General features: G+C 35.4%; 1 protein-coding gene across 1 annotated transcript; it reads left to right on the top strand.

Annotated features, from left to right (window-relative positions):
- The first annotated feature begins 1219 nt into the window (after window positions 1–1219).
- On the top strand, window positions 1220–22060 carry LOC132564435 (hexokinase-2-like). Its single transcript, XM_060229089.1, has 11 exons — window positions 1220–1332; window positions 4777–4939; window positions 5100–5239; window positions 5428–5643; window positions 10871–10970; window positions 13685–13764; window positions 14197–14309; window positions 14557–14715; window positions 15091–15230; window positions 15961–16097; window positions 16308–22060. The coding sequence occupies exons 1-11, from the start codon at window positions 1294–1296 to the stop codon at window positions 16425–16427; spliced, it is 1407 nt and encodes a 468-aa protein (XP_060085072.1). The 5' UTR covers window positions 1220–1293; the 3' UTR covers window positions 16428–22060.
- Window positions 22061–26258: the final 4198 nt, after the last annotated feature.

The following is a 26258-nucleotide window of genomic DNA, read 5'->3' as shown; positions in this document are numbered from 1 at the left end:
GTGCAAAAAACGGAAGCAAAATGAAATATCCTTGCACCTTACCCAATTCAGATTTCTTGTACATCGTCCTCGGATTAAATAGCACTTATATTTCGAAACTTGTTTGTGCCGTTTGCGTAAATGTTGCTGTTCAACGTTTCTGTCACGACAGCTACACTGTAGAAAACAACACGTTATCTCGTAAACATCACTATGCGTGTTTCGTTACCGCCATCTTGATATGTCCCCTCCGGACCAGACACATTCACGGCAGTGTTAGTGTAATAAGGGAGTAATGAAAAACACCCTGCCCTGGCGATGTTCGAACAAGCGACCTTTCGGTATCTAGCTGGACACTCTAACGTTCAACTAAAGCCGCTAAACTTAAAGGAAATTCCTGTACTCATAATTTCTACACTTCTCCCTCCTTCTCAGAGTTTTCAACATCAACGACAACTTACATAACGGTCCGAGTATCTCCAAGGAAGCGTCTCCATCTCCCATAGCTTCTAGCCTTGGAGGTGTCATCAAGTCTAGTCTTGTACAGACGACATCCTTAGTCAGGGATTTTCGACGCTCGTTTGGAATGTGACCTTCATTTCTCGCTCGGTCTCTTCTATAAAATATTTTGCATTCAGGGAATATAACACCTGAAATGACAACAAGTCCAGTACATATTCCTTCCGACGAGTCCCTTGACCAGGAATCGAAACCGGATCTCCGGCGTTCGGAATAATCGCCCGGTTCTACCAACTGGGACAAAGAAGCGCGCTGCTTTTACACATAAAAATCTCGTGTTACATGTAATTTTGTAATAATATAGTTAAAGCTACAAATTAAATGTAATCTAATCATGGACTTCTCAAACATCATAATATCGATCTAAATACAAAAGTTAATAGCAAATCTGGTCACAATTTACATTGTGAAAAAAAATAAAGATACATAGTGTACCTAGAATGTTAGGCAGTACAGTGTAGATCTGTAAATGCAATTTTTCTTTTGTTCCATTTACTTGTTGAATACTTCTAATTTAATTGCATGTCTCTATATCATAAACCCAACACAAAACCGCAAATTAGAAATGCTTGATACTTTTTATAATTCCCCCCGCATTTCAGCTTTCTGATACATATATGCACATATCTCGGTATATAAGGTTGTATATTGGCAGAGCGCCGTTTGCTGACGTCAGTGCGTAGCTACAGTGTAAGCCCATGAATGTTATAATTGGGTCACGTATCATGTACTAGGCGGTGAGTGTGCTGGGAGATACTGTGCACCTTATTGTCGTCGGAATTGGATTGTTATAATATGCCATCAACACCAGAGAAGTTGACAAAGTATGAAAAGGTAAGTACAACGTATGATAGTCGTATCCTGCTGTTTTCATTCCCCATAAGGACAGTTGCTGTTGGTCCAGGGAGAATTGTGGTACCGGAGAAGGGGAGGTGGTCGAAAGGGGAATCCTGACTTTGAAGTGAACGAAGTCATATTTTCAGATTATTGAGACTCTAAACACAGAAAACTATCACAGAATTTATCAAAGCCGAAGGGAAAATATGTTGTTTGTCAATTTTAATGGTATAATGCTTCTGGTTTTGAGGGAATGTAGGTCACCGCCATGGTAGGCCTGTTATGTTTTGTAGTTTAGATTCGAGTCTGCATTATTGTTGGTATCATAACGTTTCAGAACTCTGCTTAGTTTGTTATCTTCAACGTTATTCTATTACATATCTCTCCTTTATGTTTCGTATCGCCAAAGTAACGTCCAACATAATTTGAGTTTCTTACGAAACACAAAATGTGCTGCTATTTATAGACGGGAGTCCATGTTGTTTTGCTGCTACCGAGTCTTGTTTACATTAACTTGGTTGTAATATGTACTAGTTAATACAGTTGTCGTTAATTAGTTAAACCATTGAAATCACAGTTAAACTATTGGCTCTATGATTGATGAAAAAAACTATTTAATACAGCTGAAGTCATTTAACGCGTTTTCGTGTAAACAAAGGTCTGCGAGCATGAGGGGTTTTGATTGGTTAATACAGCGGTGTGTGGCAGACACACCTCTAAATAAATTACCCTTGCTCGCGAAAGGTCAAGGTTAGGCTGATGTGTAGGACGAGCCAAGTCCCAAGCATCGTGATAGTTTTCACTGCGTAAATAAGCAAGTAAACAGATTGTTTACGGTTCTTAACTATTTCTTTTGACGAATTGGACAAAATGTATCATCAGATTGATCAAGTTTGATATGTATGATTATAAAAAAATACTTGAAAATGTTCTGTGTTTTAAAACATTTAATTTTCATGCCCATCTGGCCATCAAGAAGTTTGAATGGATATGGGCTGACGTTGTTGGAACATAACTTCCATCAGTTGTAGATTTTTACGTGTCCAGAGATAATCAGTGTTCAAACAAATTCTTTCAAAACATTGTAGGCTTTCATTCCAATTGTGTATTTTCGTAAAGTCAATTAATAATCATCAAATTGATGAATCAGGGAAGTAGATTACACAGATTGTATGTATTTATTGTACTAGTATGAATATTTCTGAAAATTTTACCATCTCAACAATTTACATTTTGAGCTCAATTTTATGTACTGCAAAATGTTTATAGGAATGCTGACTATGGATCAGTTAAGCAATGAAGTTAATCTTCGGGCCAGATTGACATCTTCTATTTGGCCACCTTGGTAGTGGTCTTGAAAATCCTTCATGTTTTAAAACTTAATTTCTGTTTAATTGATTGTATCAAACGAATAAACTTTTGTCTTTTTATTTGACTGGGACTATTACTCTCAATAATCACTCAATGCATAAGTATACTGTGTAATTAGGGTATCAGAAAATGCAGGAGATTACATTCTTGACATGAGCTTTAACTTTCTAGCCCACCATCATGGTGGGTATTTAAATTCCCCTTTGTCCATCAGTAAAAAAATTTAGCTACCATTGTTTCTTCAGAAGTACTGTACAGATTCTGACTTCTTAAATCTATTATGTAAGTTCATCTTGGTCCCTAGTTGTGCCTGTTTTATTTTATGACTTAAAAGGAAAACAAAATGGCAGAGGAATGGTGGCCATCTTGGATTGTAGCAATGAAAGTTTGTTATCTTTTCTTTGTGATAAGACCTGGATGGAACTCTCAATTATCATATGTGCGTTCCCCTTGGTCCCTTGTTGTACCTGTTTGATCAGGAAAGCAAAATTGCTAACAAGCAGCCATCTTGGATTTGGCAGATGAAGATTATTTTTTGCTATATTTTGAGACGATTTTTCAAATTTCATAAATTATTAGCTAATACAGAGAAGAGAAAAGATCCAACTTCGAAAGAGCAAATAGCAATTAAACAATAATGGGTGCCAAGATCATTCTGGAATCTCTTGTTTTTTCACCTGTGTCCAGAAATACGAGAACTACAGAATGACATTTGACTAAGATGTTTGTACAATCCATAATTATTTTGTTCAGTTTTTCTTGTAGCAGCATATTACACCATACAAGTTATAACCATAAGGTAAATGTCACTGATAACATGATAAATTAGAATGTTTTACATTAGAAATGACCTGATGTCACATTTATATCCTTTAGGAAATTCAGATAAGTTACAACTCCACCAGGTGCTCAGAGTGCTGCTAATGTTTTCTTTGCAGTATAAGACTCTGTTTTCCTGAATACAGTGTACAAATAAAAATGCAATACATTTGTTATTTTGTGACAGATATATTCATTTGCAATTATATTTTTTTTCAAATCCAATAAATAAAGAAACATTTTATAAAGTCTCTGAATTAAACTTTGAATTGAATGATTAAATTATCAATTATACGTTGAATTTATCTCCAAGTAAAGATACATCCATGATCTGTTGTCTATCCATCTGTCCATAAACAACTTTTGTTATAGCTATTTCTTGAATAGTTCTTGATGGATCTTTCTCAAATTTCATTAGTAGTTTCCCTTTGGTCACTAGTTAGGGTATGCAAGTATCAGTTTCCCTTTGGTCACTAGTTAGGGTATGCAAGTATCAGTTTCCCTTTGGTCACTAGTTAGGGTATGCAAGTATGATATTGGGACTGGTCAGGGAAACAAAACGGCAGCCAGACAGTCATCTTTGGGTTTGACAGTGAAAGTTTGTTGGAGAAATTTATCTTTTTCAAAGTTCATATGTAGATGCCCTTGGTTTCTAGTTTTATCTTTTTGATTCTGGAACGGGTTAAGAAAAAACATGGCTGATATGCTGGCATCATGGATTTTAGCAATGAAAGATTGATATCACAATTTCTTTAAAAGTACTCAATGGATCTTTCTCAACTTTCATATGTAGATTTGTCCTTGTCCCTAGTTGTGCCTTTTTAATGACTGATATGAAAAACAAAAATGGCTGATGAGCAACCTTCTTGGATTTGACAGTTGTTTAAAATTATTATGGCTATTTCTTAACAGGAATTTTAGATTTCATGTAACTAAGAGCAAAAAATGGAGGAAAGAAGGCAAAAGATTCAAATTTATAGAACAAATAAAGATCAAGTGATATTGGGTGCCAAGATCCCTCGAGGATCTCTTGTTTTTCTTAAAAAGAAATATTTAAGATTCCATATTTGTAACTTCTGAGTTAAAGATCTTACAAGTCCCTGATGACTGACCACTAACAGAAAAGGGGTTGTTAGGAACTAATATTTTCTCAGTCATGAAAGGGGATTTTAATTGCTCTTTAAATTGAACTGTTTGGGTACTATTTAAGTTTATGAAATTTTAAACTTAAGATCTTACTTTATTTTCCAGATTGAGAATTATGTGCGGGGATTTAAATTATCCTCCCTAACATACAAGAGAGTGATGCATCTTTTGCATGATGAAATGAACTATGGTCTCCTTAAGACCTCCAATCATATGGCAGATATCAAAATGTTTCCCACATTTGTCCGTGCCTTACCTGATGGGACAGGTGAGTAAAGGTCTTCATACTTCAACTTGCTTAACCTAACTAATGAGGTATAATATTTCACTATTCTGATGTGTTAACCTTGAAATAAACTGATTAAGATATTTGCTTTTAAAAGTGTTCTTTTCCTTTTAAAATCTTTAATGAAATGTATCTTTTACAGAAAAAGGAAAGTTTTTGGCTCTAGATTTGGGTGGAACCAACTTTCGTGTACTGATGGTAAAGTTGGATGGCCGAGAAGTTGATATACAGAGTAAAACTTACCTTATACCACAGAGAATTATGCTTGGCACAGGTATACAGGTAAGTCTAGATCAAACATGTCATTTTTTTGTATTAAAATGATCCTACATGTACACATGACTTCAGAGATCCTCCATATATGGTACTTCTAGACAGAAGTGAGGAAATCTTTCTTAGTCCCATTAATAACCTGTATGACACCCTGTATTGCAGACTTTGTAACTTAGATCTAATATTTTGACTTTCAGCTATTTGACCATATTGCAGACTGTATTGGACGATTTGTGAATGACCATGATTTGCAAGGGGAACAACTGCCCCTGGGGTTTACTTTCTCCTTTCCATGTAAACAAGAAGGTCTTGCAACTGCACGCCTCTCAAAGTGGACAAAAGGATTCCGATGTGAAGGAGTTGTAAATGAAGACATTTGCAGGTTACTTCAAGATGCTCTGAAGCGCAGAACAGTGAGTACTTATAGTTTACCAGCCACATACGACCTTGACAAAACTTTTCATTCATAATCAGTTGATTTTCTTTGCTGGTGTTAGTGCTGAATGAGACTAATGTCACATGATTACCTTGATAGTGTTATGATCACCTGTTATTTGTTATCATTGCATACTTGACACCTCTCACAATGGAAAAGTAGGTGATAAATCACTTGTTGCATTAGTCCACTGCACACCTTATCCCTTTTCATAGGTAATCCTGATTAAATGACCATGAAAAGGGCTGTAAGCAGTGGACTGTGGTAACAACCCGTAAGAAACATGGAAATATTTATTTAAATTAGTAATGTCCTAATCAATAATAAAGATGGAAGGATGAATTTTAATGATATAATCCACATGATTCACACAAATGCCATTACAAATTACCACTTATCTCATGTTTCACAAAGTTGATGCATGATTTTAGAATATCCTTTTCATGAGAATGTAAAACATCTTCCTCATTTCTTGGAAATGTTTGTGATCTCTTTGGAGCTGCACTGCATATTTCCTTGATCACAAAATGGCACATTTAAATAAAACCATTTCCTGAAAGATAAACACTTGAAAAACTGAAATCACTTTGTGATGAATATGCCTCTTGTATGGAAGTGGTTTCAGTATCCTGTATCTTAAACCTGATTCACAAGAATTAGGATCAGAATGTACAACTTACGGCTATTTTTCCCATTATTCTCCAAATTTACAGAACAGATTTTCCCGTTGTATCCAATACTTTGTTCCTTCACCTCTGAAAATGGTGTTTGAGCTTTCCAATTAACCAGGATTTAAACATTTTCAAATTTTCCTGATCCTCTCATAATATTTCGTGTTGGAATATCAATAACATGTATGTCCATGTATATCGTAGTTTGGTGATTTTAAAGCCAAACATCCACAAGTCATCTTCACAGGTAAGTCTTGTGTCCATCATTATGGATAAAGACAGACTGATATAAATACTGACCCAAGAGCTCCCTGGTACCGAGACATACTAATTCATACAGGTAAATCATACATAAAACAAGATTTATGGTATAGGGACTGACAAGATCAGTTTTTTTCACTCCCTCTCTGTTTGTTTGAGATGAAAAGTATGTAGTAAGTCAGTTATACCATGATTTTTGGACATTTGTTACTTATTACACCCTTGTTATCCGTCAGATTTAATAAATCCCTTGTTACTCAAAACCCATGCAGTAACCAATGCTTATTAGAATCTAAATCTTGTCTTAGATGCCACTCTGAATAGACAGCATTGTACAGTGCTCTACATTACAGCTTTTTGTGCAATTATCTTTAGGGTTAGTTGTATTCATCTTTCAGAGAAAATATGAAAGTGTGAGAAATGCATGAGATCATTTCCGTAAAACTACTTGGTAGTGAAAAGAAAGTTGTCATGTCTTTGTTTTTTTTATCCGACAAACATCCTGCTGACTAAATCTAATCTGACATGAAGTATACGTTAAATGAAATTTAAGAGCAAATTAATTTGTATGTCCTAGAACAGACACAAAGGGCTGTATGTCCATTTCATTTGACTTGGTACCTAATTTAAATTTATATTGATGATGACCGTTTTACTGGTGTCAATATCACCAGGTATAAAATACACAAAATTTAGAATATTCAATGAAAATGGCTGCATCCTGATAATATGTCGACAGAATGTGTATATAGAGGATGCATGTTTTAGCTGTCAGGTTAGTGAATTACTCCTGTTAGCTAACAGCATGTGTTGAGCAGTTGCTATATGACATGTGTTATATTTTGTGTATTTCCCTGCATTTATATGTGTATATATCCGTACCGCTGTAGCCTTGGATACATTTGCTGTCGTTGGACTGGTCGTTATAATAACTAAGATTCCAACATTTTTCATTGGACAGAAATTATCTAGCATTACCAACAACTGTAAAAATTGCAAGTGTTCCACATCATAATTATAATGAGCAGTGAAGCTATTCATTTTCGATTTCATGAATATTGTAGTTCACCCTATTTAAATTTCTCTGTTTGTGTGTCCCTATTCTAGGCCAAATATCCAAACCTTTATTTGTACTTAGGTTCCATTATCCCTTCTAAGTAGAGTGCATTCATCCATTTACAGATCCAGGTTCCTCATCTTGGTTTTGTCTTAATAGACAGGTGACCTTGATACAGAGGTTCAGTTGAAATTAGTTTTATGGGGACCAAAACAAATGGCCTTTGTAGACAAATAGTCCTTTAAAACAAAGTTTAACTATATGTATATATGATAAAAATACCCCTTAATGTTCTTTTCCTACCGTCTCATTGATAATTGATATTTAACACCATTTACTGAACACTTGAAGTACTAAATTAGTCTGGTGATATGCAACAAAACAGGGATGCATTTAGTTGATATCTGATTTAATTGGGACATAAAATGTACAAGAAAAAACGACCTTTCAAATACTGATGGTAAGGATCGGCCAGCCACAAGTAATCTATACCTGCTGAAGTCTTCTGGCCATCTGTGACAAGTTACAGATATAAGGAGAGAAGATTTGTCGTATGATAAATAATGACCTTGACACCATACCCATAATACCTTGTCTTTCACACTAGCTTTAAGGTTGAATGCCTATCTAATACATTGTACAGCTAAAGAAGGTAGGCATACCGCAGTATTATGTTGCATAGTCTATCATCAGGTGTTCACTGTTAAATTAAAAAAAGAGTGAGGGAAGTTTGTTGAAATGTCCCCAGATAAATACCTGGCCTAAGTATCATGTTTGGTGGTATAACCCTTAACAAATCCTTGGCTAATATTTCTGTCTGGAGTATAGATCTGTTGCAAGTCAAGTTTCAGCCAAGGGTAACATTTTAGTTTGGTTGGAGAAATATATCTAGTTTGGGTTAACATTATGGCCTTATCAGGGCAATATTCAACTTTTGGGTATTTTTCCAGCCAGTAGTTTGTGGTGGATAATACTCCAGCCCAGAGTAATATTGTAGCCAAGTTAGAGTAATACTGTTTTTTGTGTGTATGTCTAGCTTTGGGTAATATTCCATCCCATATGGAAATATTTAAGGCCAGTCCAGGGAAATATTCTCGCCTATATAGATGATAAAGAGCCAAGATAATTTTGATGAGAAAAATGTGTTTATGTTCTTATGATTAAAAAGATCTGATGACCAGGTAAATTTGTTTCTATTTCATATGATATTGAGGAAACTTACAAATGCTCTATTTGTCAGAAACTTGTTAATATTCAAGACTTGGGTCTCTGTCGTAGGAAATCTATGAGACTCTGCTTTGTCATTGTCTGATGGGTTTTAGACATGGCTGCCTGGGGTCTTTGCTAGGGTTCTGATGATATTCAAGCCTCAAGGGGCTTCTGGTAATATTCTAGTCTACTACAATGTCTGCCTGTGGCAATTTTCCAGCTATCCCTATTATTCTTGTCTCCCATGATATTCAATGGTATATCATATTATATTAGAACAAACTAAAGACACTGTATATATACACAGTCTAATCTAGGATGTTGTTTCAGTTACACAGAGTTAGATCTTTTGAGAGTGTTTTAAATAAAAGAACTGTATTCATGCCCAAAAATAAAATGTAGGTCATTCTGACTCGCCAGTGTAGCCTGTGCTAACAGTACAAGGTCAGTGTGTCAGGGTTATATATAGGGTGTGTAGTTGTTAGGTAATATTCTGATCTGTATGTGTTGTAATATTTCACAGGGATAGAAGTATATCCTAATTATTATACTGTTGTTAACATTGTTGTATTATGATGCTACCAGGGAAATATATTAGTATGATAGATTACACTTAATTCATTCACAACAAGGATAAAATGTTAATCAGGGACCACCTCCTAACGTTACCTCCAAGTAGTGGACAACTGCTAAATCTTGGTACATGTTACTGATGCATCACAGGCTTCTGGAGGAAAATTTGAGGATACCTGAGTACATTATAAAGTATTGATGTATTATTGCCTTATTATCAGCTATCCAGACAGGAAGCTGTAAAGTGAGATAAAAACAGTTTATACCAATTACAGCAAAACATGTTTATACCAATTACAGCAAAACATGTTTATACCAATTACAATGAATTCATAATGATAACCTGGTGGCTCTCATTCCGCGACAAATGTTGTGTTATTAATGTGTATAACACATTTCACGTTACAAATAAAGGTCTACATTGTACAAGGTATAGTACCTTCTACAAGGCAAACTGTGTGTATTATATGGATTAGGACAGTATATTCTAAGTACAAGGTTGGATCATTACAGTGGGTAAATTCAAACAGGAACTAGTTATTGTCAAACCTAATCCATGTAAATACATATATGGCATGCACAAGGAGATTCTAAAGTCCAATTTTGATGTAGTGAAATACTCAATGGTAATGTAAATAAACACTATCGTGTTGAGAAATGAGAGCAGGTTGAACAACTCTGTACAAACAGTCCGTATATATACCTTACATATCTGTTATAAATCCAGGGGGTTATGTACTTGATACTGGATAACAAGTCCAGGGGACTAACACAGCATTTATTACTTAAAGTTGGGGAGAGGGGATGGACTTATCACAAGACCCTAGGGAATTAACCTATTTCTTCTTACTCAAAGTCAGGGGATGGGCTTATTACAGGACCGCAGGGGCCCTCACATTACTTCTTATTCACAGCTAGGGGGTTTGGTGGGCTTATTACAGGACTTAGGGGGCCAACACTTTTCTTCTTATCCGCAGTTAGGGGGTGGGCTTATTACAGGACTTACGGGGCCAACACATTTCTTTTTATCCGCAGTTAGGGGGTGGGCTTATTACAGGACTTAGGGGGCCAACACATTTCTTTTTATCCGCAGTTAGGGGGTGGGCTTATTACAGGACCGCAGGGGCCCTCACATTACTTCTTATTCACAGCTAGGGGGTTTGGTGGGCTTATTACAGGACTTAGGGGGCCAACACATTTCTTTTTATCCGCAGTTAGGGGGTGGGCTTATTACAGGACTTAGGGGGCCAACACATTTCTTTTTATCCACAGTCAAGTGGTGGGCTTATTACAGTACCCAAGGGGGCCAACATATCACTTCTTACTTCAAGCTTAATACATGTGTGCAATCCTTGATTAAAAGCTATTATATAGATAATGATTTAGTAGTACGGTTGCAGTGATGTTTCCTATCTGTGTTTCCTCTCTTCTAGAATACTGTGATTGAGATTGTTGCTGTCGTGAATGACGCTGTAGGAACGCTGATGTCCACCGCTCACAGCGACAGGCAGTGTGAAATTGGTCTCATTCTAGGTAAGCTTCATCACACGTTTTGTTGGTAAGCGGTATTGTATAATCTGTAACACTGACCTTGTGTAAATATTTTAGGTCATTAGTGATCAAAACTGCTGCAAACTTAGGCAATTTGAGGCAATCAAAATTCAGCACATTATCACTTTTTGGAAAAAAGCACATTGTTGATAGATTTGCAAATACACAATACTTATTACATTAAAAAAAACATAGAGAAACTGCAATAATCTCATTCCTGTGTAAGGGAAATGATAATGTGTTAGCCAAGAGTTTATAGTGTAACCCTTCATTATAACTTGGCAATTTGTTTAAAAAATGTGTGTGGAAACAGTAGTATTATAACGTATTGTATTACATGTGACTGTGATTCTGAGTGACTGACTTCTCAGTTTAAAACTACTACAATGGCATTATATGTAAATTACCTCGGAGTCTGGAACCTGTAGTTAAACTTGTGACAACCAGTGATTTTAATTCAAATTCATTCACATTTAAAATATCAAAAGCAAGCCTCTCACCGAGTTACAGAAGATATTATATGTGTAAGAGTGATAAAGTTATGTTGTCTAGGACATCATTATTGTTGTGTCCAATGTTTATTTCCATCAGCAATCGCCCAAAGCTTTCTGAACAAAATAAATGAATAAAAGATGAAGTTTGTGTGAATGTTTTATCAGTGATAAATGAGGAATTCAATTTTTTCTGCATGGTTAGATACAGACCATAGTGTATAACGGACTACTTAATCACTTACAGATAAACTGTAAATGTAAGTGTATTATATTCTATATAATGACTGTGATACTGGGACATATTACATGTGACATGTACTTCAAACATTTAGGTATTTTTAGAAACCAAAATCTAATGTTGAAGTGTTCCAATATTTCAGAGTGCTTTTTGCAACCTTGTTTGGTAGCTCTCCTATGAAAACTAAGAACTCCATTGTGACAAGGAAATATCATTCCCATGTCACGGTCTTGATTGTATATACATTTAGAAATTAGGTGACCTTGTGTCTTCTAATTATTCATGAGAACATTTCAGTCAGCCTTTTTAGGTCAAGATGGGAAAGTTGGTCAATATTTGGCTTTAACATGCTACTACTCCTTAATACTTCAACAGATTTCAACAAAATTAGTGAATTCTTTGGGTTTGTTCATTCATTCCTCGATTTTCAGATGACTGTTAAGGGCCAAGGCCCTCGTTTACATTTATAGACCTAAATGATTAATTGTGGTAATTAGATGGCAGTAATGTTTGCTATACGTAAGTTTTATTATATATGTACATTATCTTCAGAACATTAAGGTTGTGCAAGGGAACAGAATATATTTGAGGTGTCGTGTCATAAAATGGCACTATTTTCCAGTCATGGTAAACAGTTTAGATATTGTACGTCCTGGAGTAAGGTATAAAAATGTAAATGCATGTATATATGTAGGTAATGGTTGATTATTAATGCTAGGTACCTGACATAAATAACAAGGGGTCAATTATACTACAGTAACTGATCTTGGGTTTGGTCTCTAGTGGAATTCCCACTTATAAACACCAGAAGAGTTAACTATTCAAATACCTCTCCTAATTTCCTGACCACAGAACAATATATCTCTCACTTACTGCTTTTTGAAAACAAATTATGTACATATGCATTTGTGGGAAATTAAAAAGGTAATCTTTATTTTCCTAGTATGTCAGAAACTCTTACAAGGTGATGAACATATTTTATTCCTTCAGTGAGTCAAGATCATTTCACTGAGATGAATTGCGAGTTATGGACATTGTGTTGAGATGGACTGTGAGTTATAGACATTGTGTGAGATGGACTGTGAGTTATGGACATCATGTTGAGATTGACTGTGAGTTATGGACATTATGTTGAGATTGACTGTGAGTTATGGACATTATGTTGAGATGGACTGTGAGTTATGGACATTGTGTGAGATGGACTGTGAGTTATGGACATTGTGTGAGATGGACTGTGAGTTATGGACATTGTGTGAGATGGACTGTGAGTTATGGACATTGTGTGAGATGGACTGTGAGTTATGGACATTGTGTGAGATGGACTGTGAGTTATGGACATTGTGTGAGATGGACTGTGAGTTATTGACATTGTGTGAGATGGACTGTGAGTTATGGACATTATGTTGAGATGGACTGTGAGTTATGGACATTATGTTGAGATGGACTGGGAGTTATGGACATTATGTTGAGATGGACTGTGAGTTATGGACATTATGTTGAGATGGACTGGGAGTTATGGACATTATGTTGAGATGGACTGTGAGTTATGGACATTGTGTGAGATGGACTGTGAGTTATTGACATTATGTTGAGATGGACTGGGAGTTATGGACATTATGTTGAGATGGACTGGGAGTTATGGACATTATGTTGAGATGGACTGTGAGTTATGGACATTATGTTGAGATGGACTGGGAGTTATGGACATTATGTTGAGATGGACTGTGAGTTATGGACATTGTGTGAGATGGACTGTGAGTTATTGACATTATGTTGAGATGGACTGGGAGTTATGGACATTATGTTGAGATGGACTGGGAGTTATGGACATTATGTTGAGATGGACTGTGAGTTATGGACATTGTGTGAGATGGACTGGGAGTTATGGACATTATGTTGAGGTTGACTGTGTGTTATAGACTTAATTTTGAAGTGGATTGTTATTGATGTTATTGTTGTTGCAGGCACAGGTTGTAATGCTTGTTACATGGAACAGCTGGACAATGTTGAACTATGGGAAGGTGATAATTGTCACCCTCAACAGGTAAATATGTCTAGGGTTGGGCTAGGACTTATTTTCATATCCTTCATTTGATTTATGTTCAATAGAATTATCAAGAAGTGCTATTTCTTTGTCCTGTAATAAGCCCACCCTTTGACTTCTGATTCGGAGGTTATTTGTAGGTCCCCTGGGTTTATTAAAGGATGGATAATGTATGTACTCATTACTATCTGTGTTTTAACCACAGAGGTCTAAAAACATCCCTTGAATTACCTGGTTATTAACTGTGTAGTCTTATTTACCATTTATAAATACATTTACTAGAAAATTAACAGGTTATTTTACGTTTTCTATTCTTATACAATTGTACTTATTTTATGTTTGTTATTTGATAACTCTTATGAGGAATAACCATGTTATAGTGTAGGCAGTGTACAGCCTTAACCTATATGTATCATATGATGTTTCCTACAGGTTATTATCAACACTGAGTGGGGAGCGTTTGGAGACAATGGCTGTCTGGACTTTATCCGAACAGAGTATGATAGAGAACTGGATAACTTCTCCATCAATCCTGGAAAACAGATGTAAGTCTCACCTTGGATATAAACGTTGCTATACAATTAATTCGTAGAAAGATTCATTTAAATTTTGTTCTGAAGTCTGGAATACCCTGGATGTTTTTTTTTTTTTAATATATTCACAATTGATATGTTTTTGTAAAAGATAATCATATCAATGGCTAGTATTAAGCAAGAAGCTGTATACTGTCTATCAAGGTTGAGAAATGTCTTTTGTTTGGTATGATGGAGTTGATATGATGTTTGTTTTCAGTATGGAGAAAATGATTTCTGGGATGTATATGGGTGAGATTGTGCGACTTACCCTAGAACGACTTACCATGGAGGGACTTATCTTCACAAGTATTGACCGCGAGTGTGAACTGTTTGTCAGGGGACGTTTCTACACAAAATATGTATCTGAAATTGAAAGGTAAGTTCGAACAAGTTTCATCTGGAATCTGCTTCAAGTCAAACTAGATCATTGGTTGAATAGTGTGGGAAATATCTATTGTAAAGAAAATTATCAAGGTGATCCTTAATATTGTATATCAGATGTGAAAATATTTCTCAGATCATATCTATTTGTTTTAAATCTCCAGTTATTTCCAAGCTTCTATTAAGAAAGCAGTCCCAGAGCTGATCTTAAAACTTGCCACATGAGTCAATTAATCCTATATGTGTGAGGTCTTGGATTTTGTGTAACTGCTGGTACCTCAGGACACAGCTGTTTTCATTTTCAATATCTGGAATTTTTTTCTGATTGTGCAGTGTTTAAATATTGACTGGTGATATTTATCTATTTCAGTGATCATGATGAGTTTTTCGCTAATACAAAACAAGTTCTAGATGAATTGGGCATTGAGAACTATACAACAGAGGACTGCAAAATTGCCAAATATATTTGTACATTGGTTTCAGCGCGGGCAGCTTTCCTTGCATCAGCAGGTAAGGAAGATGTATAACCAACTCATGACGTTAATGTGAAAATGTCCCCTCTTACCTAGCAACAATTTACTAACAAAAACGACCTCCCTTATCTAGAAACAATTTACTAACAAAAACGACCTCCCTTATCTAGAAACAATATACTAACAAAAACGACCTCCCTTATCTAGAAACAATTTACTAACAAAAACGACCTCCCTTATCTAGAAACAATATACTAACAAAAACGACCTCCCTTATCTAGAAACAATTTACTAACAAAAACGACCTCCCTTATCTAGAAACAATATACTAACAAAAACGACCTCCCTTATCTAGAAACAATTTACTAACAAGAACATCCCCTCTTACCTAGAAACATTTTATTAACAATACAACCTCCCTTATCTAGAAACAATATACTAACAAAAACGACCTCCCTTATCTAGAAACAATATACTAACAAAAACGACCTCCCTTATCTAGAAACAATTTACTAACAAAAACAACCTCTCTTATCTAGAAACAATATTTTATGACCTCTCTTACCTAGAAACAATTTACTTACAGAAATGATCCTCTTACTTTGAAACAATTTATTAACAAAAACGTCCCCTCTACCTGGAAACCACTAACTGACAACATACTGTTATCTATCATGTCCTCCAAACCGTGTCTGACCTGATGACAACTTCCCTACAATGACATGTTAACCATTTATCTTTAATGACCTTTAAACTTGTTTTCACAGGTCTGGCCACACTTATTAACAAGCTCAATAAGCCAGAGATGACGATAGCAGTTGATGGCTCACTTTATAGATTCCATCCTCGGTTCCACAACCTCATGTGTCTGAAAATACAGGAACTTGTAAAGCCAGGATTAAAGGTAATCCTGTTGGCTGAATGACTAGATTTATTTTCGATTCTCATTTCTTGATTGTATAGGAATGCTTCTCATTATGGATATTTAACTGCTTTTTGCTTTTATGAATTATCCAATCCATTATGCCATGAAATAAAAAAACAAAAAGTAGAATTTTTTAAAATGTAAATTTTAATTCGTGGTTAACTTTATTTGACCTTTTCTGTTTTTCAGTTCAAGTTAATGCTTTCCCATGATGGAAGTGGAAAAGGTGCCGCCCTTGTTGCAGCAGTCTCAATGCGTCTTCGTGATAAAGACTATCAGGAAGACAAGGCAGGGTTGGCTTGTGTATGACAGACACCTTCAATCTAAACATGAACAGCATTTATTGTGTGAGTGACAAATGAATGCAAGTGGAGGAATGCTAGAATGTATAGCACATGAAAGGACCTCAATTCCAAGGTGATCCTTACAAGGTCACAATACTAATGCTGCTAGACTGGCTCCCAAGCCTGTTCCTGAGATATACACATGTGCTAGTAACGTGTGATTCTCCAGTTCACTACAGCGTCGTGTGATGTAATACAGTGATGTTTTACTGTATCAAAGTCACTGTGTTAATCACACAATCAAGACTTAACTCCTGTCCTGTCCTTATAATAGAAAGGGTTGTTTAACATACATTCAAGATAATCATGTACCTGATATAAAACCAAGCATTGGTTACACAATTTCTCTTACAGTATAGCTTTCATTTTAGGGGAGAAAGTGTGTTCAACATTAAAAACTTCATATTTTGTGTTTCAAATCATGACAGATTGATTTTCACTTTGACTGCCTGGTTAAGGTCAATATTTAGGGTCAGTTCAGTATTCCTGTGTATCAACTCTACACTAACCAGGTATAACGAGAGAAATCTCACCCTGACAATTACAAGATAGAACTGTATGATAATGTTAAGATGTCATAAACACAATCCAAATTTAGGTCTAGAGACATAACTCATCCAAAATTTTGCTTAGAACCAAATTGTTTGGATAAGAAATTGATTTACGGTTTGCATTTTCTTATCTAGGTCCATTCTCTTTAGCATTTTGAGCAATCAAAATATTCCGACAGAAAAATGAACAAGATTCAATACTTTTAAAGACCAAATCAAGCAGCAGTAAGTGGCTTTCAATGACACCAGTATGTAGACAACTCCTTTACCCTTTTTGTTATTGCCAAAGAATACTTTTATGACTACGGATTAAATTTTACATAGTCTTTTCTTCTCTTGTGTAAAACGAAATATTTCTCACATTTCCTTCCAAAGTAAGAGTGGGCTTAAAAGTGGCTTTATCTCTTGATAAAGCCAAGAAGATTATTGTGTGACTATGTGATTTATGCTTTTTAAGCCATAGCAAGGCTTAACAATGTTGTTGCAAGCTTTTTGTAGTGGACGAAGAGTCTGCAAATGTTATTTTTGTTGTTAATGTATATAGTTGTAAATATGTCTGAAGGCCTTATACTGCTGTGTATTTATCAGCATTACACTTGTTAATTAATCTGTATATAATTGAATGTTCAGTTACTGGATATATATGTTATCATGCTTGTGTAGAAATAGTATTGTATAACCAATTTGATTAAAACAGATTCCTAAATACTGTTATACTTCCTGATGCTAAAACAATGTGACTGCTCCAGATATAGAGGTAATTTTTCGTTTTATACCTTTCATGGATCTAAATTGATTCAGGTTTGATATATCTGTTCAAATTTTATTTGATAGAATACACGTACTCTTTGTATCAAAACTTTTTCGTGTTGTATTATATCAACTGAACTCCTACTGATTTTTAAATGATAATTATACAAATTAATTGCTGTATCTTGAGGTCAGTCAACATAGCAAATATCGAGTTACACCTACATTTTCAGACCTGACAGCCATCTTCAACCAATCACTTTATTTAATAACAAGAAGTTTAACTAAAATAATTGCCTGTAGATGGCCGTCAGATCTGAAAATGTTCGTGAAACAGAACATTTGCTATGTTGACTAAGTCATCCAACAGCATTCTATCAATACAATATATATATATATAAAAACTTTATCATGATAAAAATATAATGTAGTAAATTATGGTATGTTAGATCTGTTATTAACCAGATTGGTATACAAGTTACATAATCTCTGCATGTTTAGCACAGGGACTTGTAGCAGGAATCTGTAGCATGATCCCATTCTCACTCACAATGTGTATACATTTAAATGGAGTTCATTCTAAAAGTTTGTCAGAGAAAAATTATGTGATCATTTTTGGATTGAAAATAAATGGTGAGGTATATGTAGGGAAAAGGTGATATGTATGTATATAGAGGAGGTTGATGTGTTGGTATTTAGGGGAAAGTGATATGAAAGGGAAGGTTTTATGTAGGTATATGGGGGAGGGTGAAATGTAGGTATATGGGGGAGGGTGATATGTAGGTGTGTAAGAGAAGGTGATATGTAGGTGCATGGGGGAGGGTGATATGTAGGTATTAGGGGAGGGTGAAATGTAGGTATATAAGGGAGGGTGAAATGTAATTATATAGGGGGCGGTGATATGTAGGTGTGTAAGAGAGGGTGATATGTAGGTGCATGTGGGAGGGTGAAATGTAGGTATATGGGGGACAGTGATATGTAGGTGTGTAAGAGAGGGTGATATGTAGGTGCATGGGGGAGGGTGATATGTAGGTATTAGGGGAGGGTGAAATGTAGGTATGTAAGGGAGGGTGAAATGTAATTATATAGGGGACGGTGATATGTAGGTTTGGACAATGAGGGATACGAGGATTATGCTACATTTTCCTGTGGTCCAGCTGTACACCTTACATTTAGTTCTGTATTACATGTAATATACTTTTTAGTGCTGTATTAAATATTAAATTGAGGACAATCTTTTTGTAAACTGAAATTCCATTGTAAATATGGAAATTGTAGAGTTCTTAAACCATTTTCCAGTTTTCACTAGAAAAGCTCATAAAAATGCTGTACCCATAAAGGCATGAGTCTAGAATTCTACGAGAACTGTTTATGATGTATGTATTATCTTTATAACTAATTTGAACCATCTTTGATAGAAAAAATATTGGAGTGCATATATCACTCTAAAAGTTGGTTTTCAGCCTTGGTCACAAGATGAAATGATTGTCGGAGGAGCATCGGTTTTTTATGGATGGAGAAGTAGAGTTTATATTGTAAACTGCGTGTAGGTTTTACTCATCTGACATATACTCTTTTGAATTTACTCAAGATATACAAGTTGTATTCATTTCAATGTTATAATACTATTAATTTTTAATTTGTAAAATCTAAGACGTCTTGTTCTGTGCTTTTTACAGACAGTGTTGTATTGTTTTTAAAATCCGTGATGAGTTTGATCTCACGAGAGTAAATGTCATGGCATTATGATATAAATGCTGGTGATGTCACTGCTGATTTTTAATTGAAATGGAAACTTCCCAATACATCTCAATTATTGATGTATTCCAGTTTTTCTTGATGAAATATTAAAAAATCTCGCTTTATTTCATTTGAGATCCTAGTAAATTTAATAAAACTACACCAGGAAAATAGAATGTATTCATCTGATTTAAAATGGTGTGGTGGTGTTGAAGCTTTAAGGATGTGAATCTCATACTAAGTATTACCAACAGGCATCCAGCATGTGTCCTTCACAAGTGTTTGTAGGGTAGATTGTATTCACAATTACAGACCTTGCATGTGTGAACCCTCACAAATGCAATAAACAGCATCAGACCATATAAGGCATTTGTTGACACAAATAGCATTTAATTTGAAATATTTTACAACCAGAACAAGTGGTTAATTCTGTTTACACCTTACTTACAATTGGCACACTATGTCTTAGCAATACTAACAATGTCCACACTCTCTAATTTGAACCTACAATTGACCTGCTCTGTCTAAACGGTACTTACAATGTGTATCCTCTCTAATTTGAACCTACAATTGGCCTGTTCTGTCTAAACGGTACTTACAATGTGTATCCTTTCTAATTTGAACCGGTACTTACAATGTGTATCCTTTCTAATTTGAACCTACAATTGGCCTGTTCTATCTAAACGGTAGTTACAAAGTGTATCCTCTCTAATTTGAACCTACAATTGGCCTGTTCTGTCTAAACGGTACATACAATGTGTATCCTTTCTAATTTGAACCTACAATTGGCCTGTTCTGTCTAACCGCTACTTACAGTGTGTACACTCTCTAATTTGACCGTATACTTGGCACACTCTGTCTAACCGGTACTTACAGTGTGTACACTCTCTAATTTGACCGTATACTTGGCACACTCTGTCTAACCGTTACTTACAGTGTGTTCACTCTCTAATTTGACGGTATACTTGGCACACTCTGTCTAACCGGTACATGCAGTTGACACACTATCTAGTGGTACCTACATATAAAGTCTCTAAATTTGTTTGCGATTGACACGATGAGGATTCTACTTCACAGCTTCAGTGATGGGAAATGATTAACAGCATTTTTGGTGCTGTTAGCATGTATATTTTCAATGTTCATACAAAGTGAAAAAAGGTCTCCCTCCACACTTGAAAAAGTCAGATTCCTTTTTTTATATTGTAAAAAAACATTTTATTGTTTAGAAGTATGTCTTTTTTTTGCTGGTGACTTTTGATATACCACCTCTTTTGTTGCATATTTTCATGTAATATTTTGTTTTAATGTTGGAAGAACAACAGTCAGAAAGAATTTTTCTCTGCCATATATATATATATCAAGTGTAAGAATTAAAAATGTAACACTGCATTTGATTGGTCCACTTCAATAGTTACCGTTAAATAATGCCAAATATACAAGAAGTTCAGATGGCAGTTGTTGATGACGTCAGTAAATCGGACAAACCTAAACACGTGATGACAAAAGTGCAACTAACAAACTTTGATCATCCTTCAAACTTCAGTGATGTTGCTAATGGGTGTAATTTGTTATTTATATTTCTGAAATTTTATCTTTTTTGGGAATTTTGAAATTCCCATGACATATGTCCTGTTTATACTGCCAGAAATATCCATTTTGCTGTCCAAGTGCGGTAAGGACTATCACAAGTGTCAAGCGGAAGTAGGCAAGGGTTGTCCCATTATAGAAGTGTTGGTATTATTCTGGTCGTGTCACAATCATGTATTGGTCAATATTTTAAACATGTTGAAGCATTCAAATGTAAGTCAATGTCACCACGAACCAGAAACCAAGGTTTTGATGGAATAAAATAAAAAATTAGAGTGAAAATACAGGATTTTTATGATATGTCCTTATAACCATGATATGGTATGTTATGATAAGGTAGAAGGTCAATCAGTGCACGACCTTCGAGGGTCTGTGGTATACATAGTATTCATGTCTAGGTCGGGGTGATAAAACATTGCGCGATGTTTAAGGGTCAAATTCCAGTAATATTTGAAATGTCTGGATGGTCCAAGCGATATTGCCACGGATTAATCAAAGCATTTATAAAAATGACTATCATAAAGCTGAAGCAATGGTTTTTAGAAACTCGTTAATTAATTAATTATTGTAACCAAACTTTTTTTTCTGTTGAGGTAATACTCTGACATGTAACTATTTTTTCGTCCATTAAAATAAATCGTCCAAATCCCGTATGTTTGAGTTTATATCGGATAATTGAGATCTGGTAACATATGTCACAGGAAAATATAGCCATACACACGGGAACGCTTTGTGACCGTTCTTATTCCTTGCACATGTGAATCTGGCCGTTCCCATTTCCTGCACACCTGTCAGCCAACTTAAACATCATCAGCATTATGGTTTGTATAGTGTTGTCACAACAAATGGTACTCTTAACGTTGGTGGGTCTGAAGAACCACGAGATGATTTGATCCTTTATTCCACTCTATGAATTGTGTCTTGCCTCTATGAATTCTTTAAATTGACATGAAATAAAATGTCAGAAGTATTCAAATTGTTATCTTATTTATTACGTCATTTTAAATGACGTCATCACTATTTTACTACTGGCCGAATTCATACGGAATTTATGTAAGAGTGGTTCTCAGTAAATGAACTCCATGGGAAAAGTTTAATGTCTTTGCTCGTCAGAGAAATTTTACTTTTGTATTTATATGTCTCCGAGCGATATACGTGTTCAATATATGTACGTATACATAGTGGATTCAGGACTCTGTCTGAAAGGTCTTATTCTTCTTGTATCGTATCCGAAAGTCACATTTTCTTCTTCGCATAACTATTCTGGAGTTCGAATGATGATTTTGTTTACTCGTCGCTGGTGCCTTAATCTTTTGTCGAAACCGTATTTTATTCAACATTGGACGAAACAGTTGTTTTCAAACCTGAGTAACGTCGGTCTGAACCATGGTTTTGTTGATGACTGAGCGAATCAGCGCGACCAATATTTCAAAGTATTGTTTATGTTTGGACGAAATAGTGTTCACAATATTTAGTTCGAGCCTAGAATTATGTTGTATGGATCAGAAGTTTACCGTCAAATTAAATGTTTGTTGACATTTATTCAGTGTCACCTGGTGAATAGGTCTCGGTATATTATAAGCCTCTTTCATGTGTATGGAGTGGAGGACGGAGATATTTTTCCCAAGGAGTAACAAACCCGAGGATTTTACCACATTTTGTGACCCCGGGGGTTAAATATTCCATCAACACCCAGACATATTACCGAGTAATTTTCTCTCATTTCTCCTCCGAAACCGTGTATTGAAAAATTATAATTTCAGACGTTGACAGTGAACTACCAAGGACGCATTATTACATGATTTTTTTATTATTTTGAAATTAATCGACAAGTTGATCTGTCTAGATTTGGAAAAAAGGTTTTCATAGAAAAATAATACAAAATATAAACCGTCAAAGCTACTAACTATTTGTACACGTGTATATACATTGTATCAGGCAATGACGTCAAGGGACACGTCACGTCTCTACGCGTGCGTGCCTCTATTGAAGGAGTGGGTGTGTAAATCTTGTATTACACAGGTAGAAACGAGAGAATTATTTTTATACTGTTTATCATTTTATTCATCCTAAGAAGTATATCGTTGGAGGAAGCATCACCCTATTGGTACTTAGTAAGTCTGTCTAGTTCTCACTTCACTTTGTTCATTGCATATCTTAACCTGGTGCGAAACTCGTTTCAAGTAACATTCTGTGTAAGGCAAGTCGTCACTCAGTCATGCTTGTACATAGTAATGATGTTTTAGGACAAGTATTACAGGAATGTTTTCCTACCAAAAATTTGGAACCGTGTGTTCACCTCAGATGACGTCACTGTCACCATTAACGCCGATGTATTATTAAACCAGCGATTTTGCTAAGTGTCTTGTATTACGATCGCGGCGTTGTGATGGTAACCATACCCGGACTAGAGAAACAGACGTACATATACTATATATACACAGACTATTACTACGTCACAGTTCGACCCTATAAATGTTGTTTACTGTACACCTGCGTCTCGCCTCCGCGAACACGTGTGAAACCCGTTTTGTTTACGCCTCGTTTCACCTTTTTTCATCCCTATTGAAATACGTTTATTTGCGTAATTATCTGATATCTAAGATATGTGGTTATCTGGACATTAGCATTAGTAATTCACTGCCATTAAAGTCGTCAATGGTTATGCGAATACATATGTAATTTTATCTTGCAACTGCGCTGCCATTGTCGGAATACACACGCTACGTGCATTTTGGCTGTAGTCGGCAGTGACTGAAAGTCGCTATATTTTAGCACGTGCATTAATTCGATAGAATGACTTCCAGATTTACTTAAATATTTCATAAAATGAAAATAACCTTTTAAATAAGCGATTTTATTTATTGCAACAAACAAAATTATTTATGAAAATTCATAAAATTGCTTTTTAGTATCCATTGAAGTGTGGAACTTTATTTTCCCCGGTTTGATTATTTCGATGCGTGTCATCAAGTGCAATTTAGCTGTTGAATAAGCCTAACAATAAACTGTCGGAGTTTTGATAATCAGAAATACTAGTATCTATAGGGTTATACAGACTGCTGTCAAACATTCTCTATACACCTTGCCGGGAATGATAAACTAACATTTTCGATGGCCGTTACTATACGGAGACTTTATACCTGATAAATAGTAAACTGACGTTAGATTACCATGGCGACTAGAAAAAATCCGTGTAATGGTGGCCATTGTAAATATGCGGGGAAGTAAAGTTGTTAGAGGAAAAAGAGTGGAAATATTTGGTTTACAACATTTGATTGCTTTGACATACAAGTATATATGCAAGTTAGAACACAAATGTTCTCTCTGTTGTAAACTGTATAAAACATACAGGCTATAGAAAGGAATTCCGACAATCGACCAGGACCAAGACAAAATTAAAATCGTGGATAGATAGTTAGAACCAATGGGAGTAATAAACATACACATACCTGACAAATATTCCATGATCAAAACGTGGTACTTGGGAGGTCAGTGTCGAAAGTAAGTAAACATTAAAAAATAAACAAAAGAACAAAACAAATGTATTACAAACATCACGGTCTACCTTCCCTATTTTTTCAGGCAAAAGATGGAAACGCGGCATTGTTTTTTCTTAGAGTATATTACTCATAACGCGGGAGATCAGATTTGTCTAAACTTTTATCAAGAAATTTGAGTATTGGAAAAGACAACAAGTGTCGACGACGTTTAACTTATAGCTGACTAACGACATGTAACGTACGGGGACTTGGCAGCAGCTGATTCGGGTACCGATGGCGTAGTTCTGTCCTACATAATATCAGTAACTTTGACATTGAACTTACCAGACTTGATGCTATATTTAGTTGTTTTGGAGATTTGTTATCACGCTCTGGAGGCGAGGCTTTGTGAGTATGTCCCTATTATCATTCAACAAATTGTAAATAGATATTTCACCTCCGTCTGACCCGACATATAAGTATAGACTTATTGACAAATCCGTATGGCCCTGACCCAGTAGGGGCCGTACAACCACCTTATACTTTAGCAAACGGAAAGGTAACATTCAAAAGTCTTAACTTTTTAAGTTAAACTCTTTGGTTTTTTTAATGAGTATTCAAAAAGTGTTCGTGGAAAACAATGCAACTGTTTTTGAAGACATCCGAAGCGATAAGTCATTTCGTCTTAAAACCCCATCTTTATCCAAGGTGTGCCAATATTAAAATTTTTAAAAGCGATAAAAACGTGAGTTACCATTTCATTGTAATAATGTATGTATACTCCGGGTATTTTTTAGATGAAAATTGTAAATGGGGTAGACACATAGAAAATACATGTAATAATGCATCAAAACAAGTAAGTATTCTCCGTAAACTTTATTACATGTTGAATAGACGAACTTTAGTCAAAATCTATAAAGCATACATACTTCCATTATTAAAGTATTGTTGTGAAGTTTGGGGTGGGTGTTCTCTTAGTGACGCAGACAAAATGGAAAAACTTCAGTTAGAATCCGCTCGAATTATTACAGGTTTGCCAGCATATAGCAGCAGAGAATCTCTCTATATCGAAAGTGGTTTAGAACTGCTATCAGAACGACGTTCTAGAAGAAAACTTCTGCTATTCTACCAAATAAGTAACAAACTCACACCTAATTATCTATCCTCTTTATTGCCTCCTTTAGTGTCAGAAAACTCCGCGATGCACAAAACTATTTCTTGTCGAATTTCCGACTACAACTTCCGAACTTATCTTTTTTTCCCTTCTACTATCCGACTTTGGAACCAACTCGACCTTGAAATTAGACTGTGCTTCTTATTCGGTTTTTAAAATATCCATTCGAACCCCTGTAACAGTTTCAACTTATTATTTGATTGGTGAGTTAATATACTTTATGCTCGACTGAGAAATAATTCTAGTACTTTAAGCAATGACCTTCTCAGACCACATTTAATAGATCACCGTCACTGCCAATCCCCCTGACGACACCTACCACCACTTCTTCACTTGTAATAATTATGCGAATCAGAGAGAAATTCTATACCGGAAACTAGACCTGCACTTACTGTTACATGGTAGTGATAATTTCTCTATTGAATATGATGTAAAAATGTGTCAAATCACTCAGTAATATATACTTAACTCTAACAGAGTTTGATATATATATATCTCCTTCTCTCTCACTC

This window comes from Ylistrum balloti, unplaced genomic scaffold (assembly GCF_031769215.1).
Source record: "Ylistrum balloti isolate Yb309-2 unplaced genomic scaffold, AGI_CSIRO_Ybal_v1 Utg372280, whole genome shotgun sequence".
In the NCBI taxonomy this organism is placed as follows: Eukaryota; Metazoa; Mollusca; class Bivalvia; order Pectinida; family Pectinidae; genus Ylistrum; species Ylistrum balloti.
The sequence above is the reverse complement of the archived record's forward strand: the minus strand, read 5'-3'. Positions and strand labels throughout refer to the sequence as shown.

Bases quoted from the DNA above. Each gene is read 5' to 3' on its own strand.
- LOC132564435 (XM_060229089.1), top strand. From the start codon at position 1,294: ATGCCATCAACACCAGAGAAGTTGACAAAGTATGAAAAG. The intron at 10,971-13,684 runs GTAAGCTTCATC...TTGTTGTTGCAG, and splicing joins TGAAATTGGTCTCATTCTAG to GCACAGGTTGTAATGCTTGT. The intron at 14,716-15,090 runs GTAAGTTCGAAC...TATCTATTTCAG, and splicing joins TATGTATCTGAAATTGAAAG to TGATCATGATGAGTTTTTCG.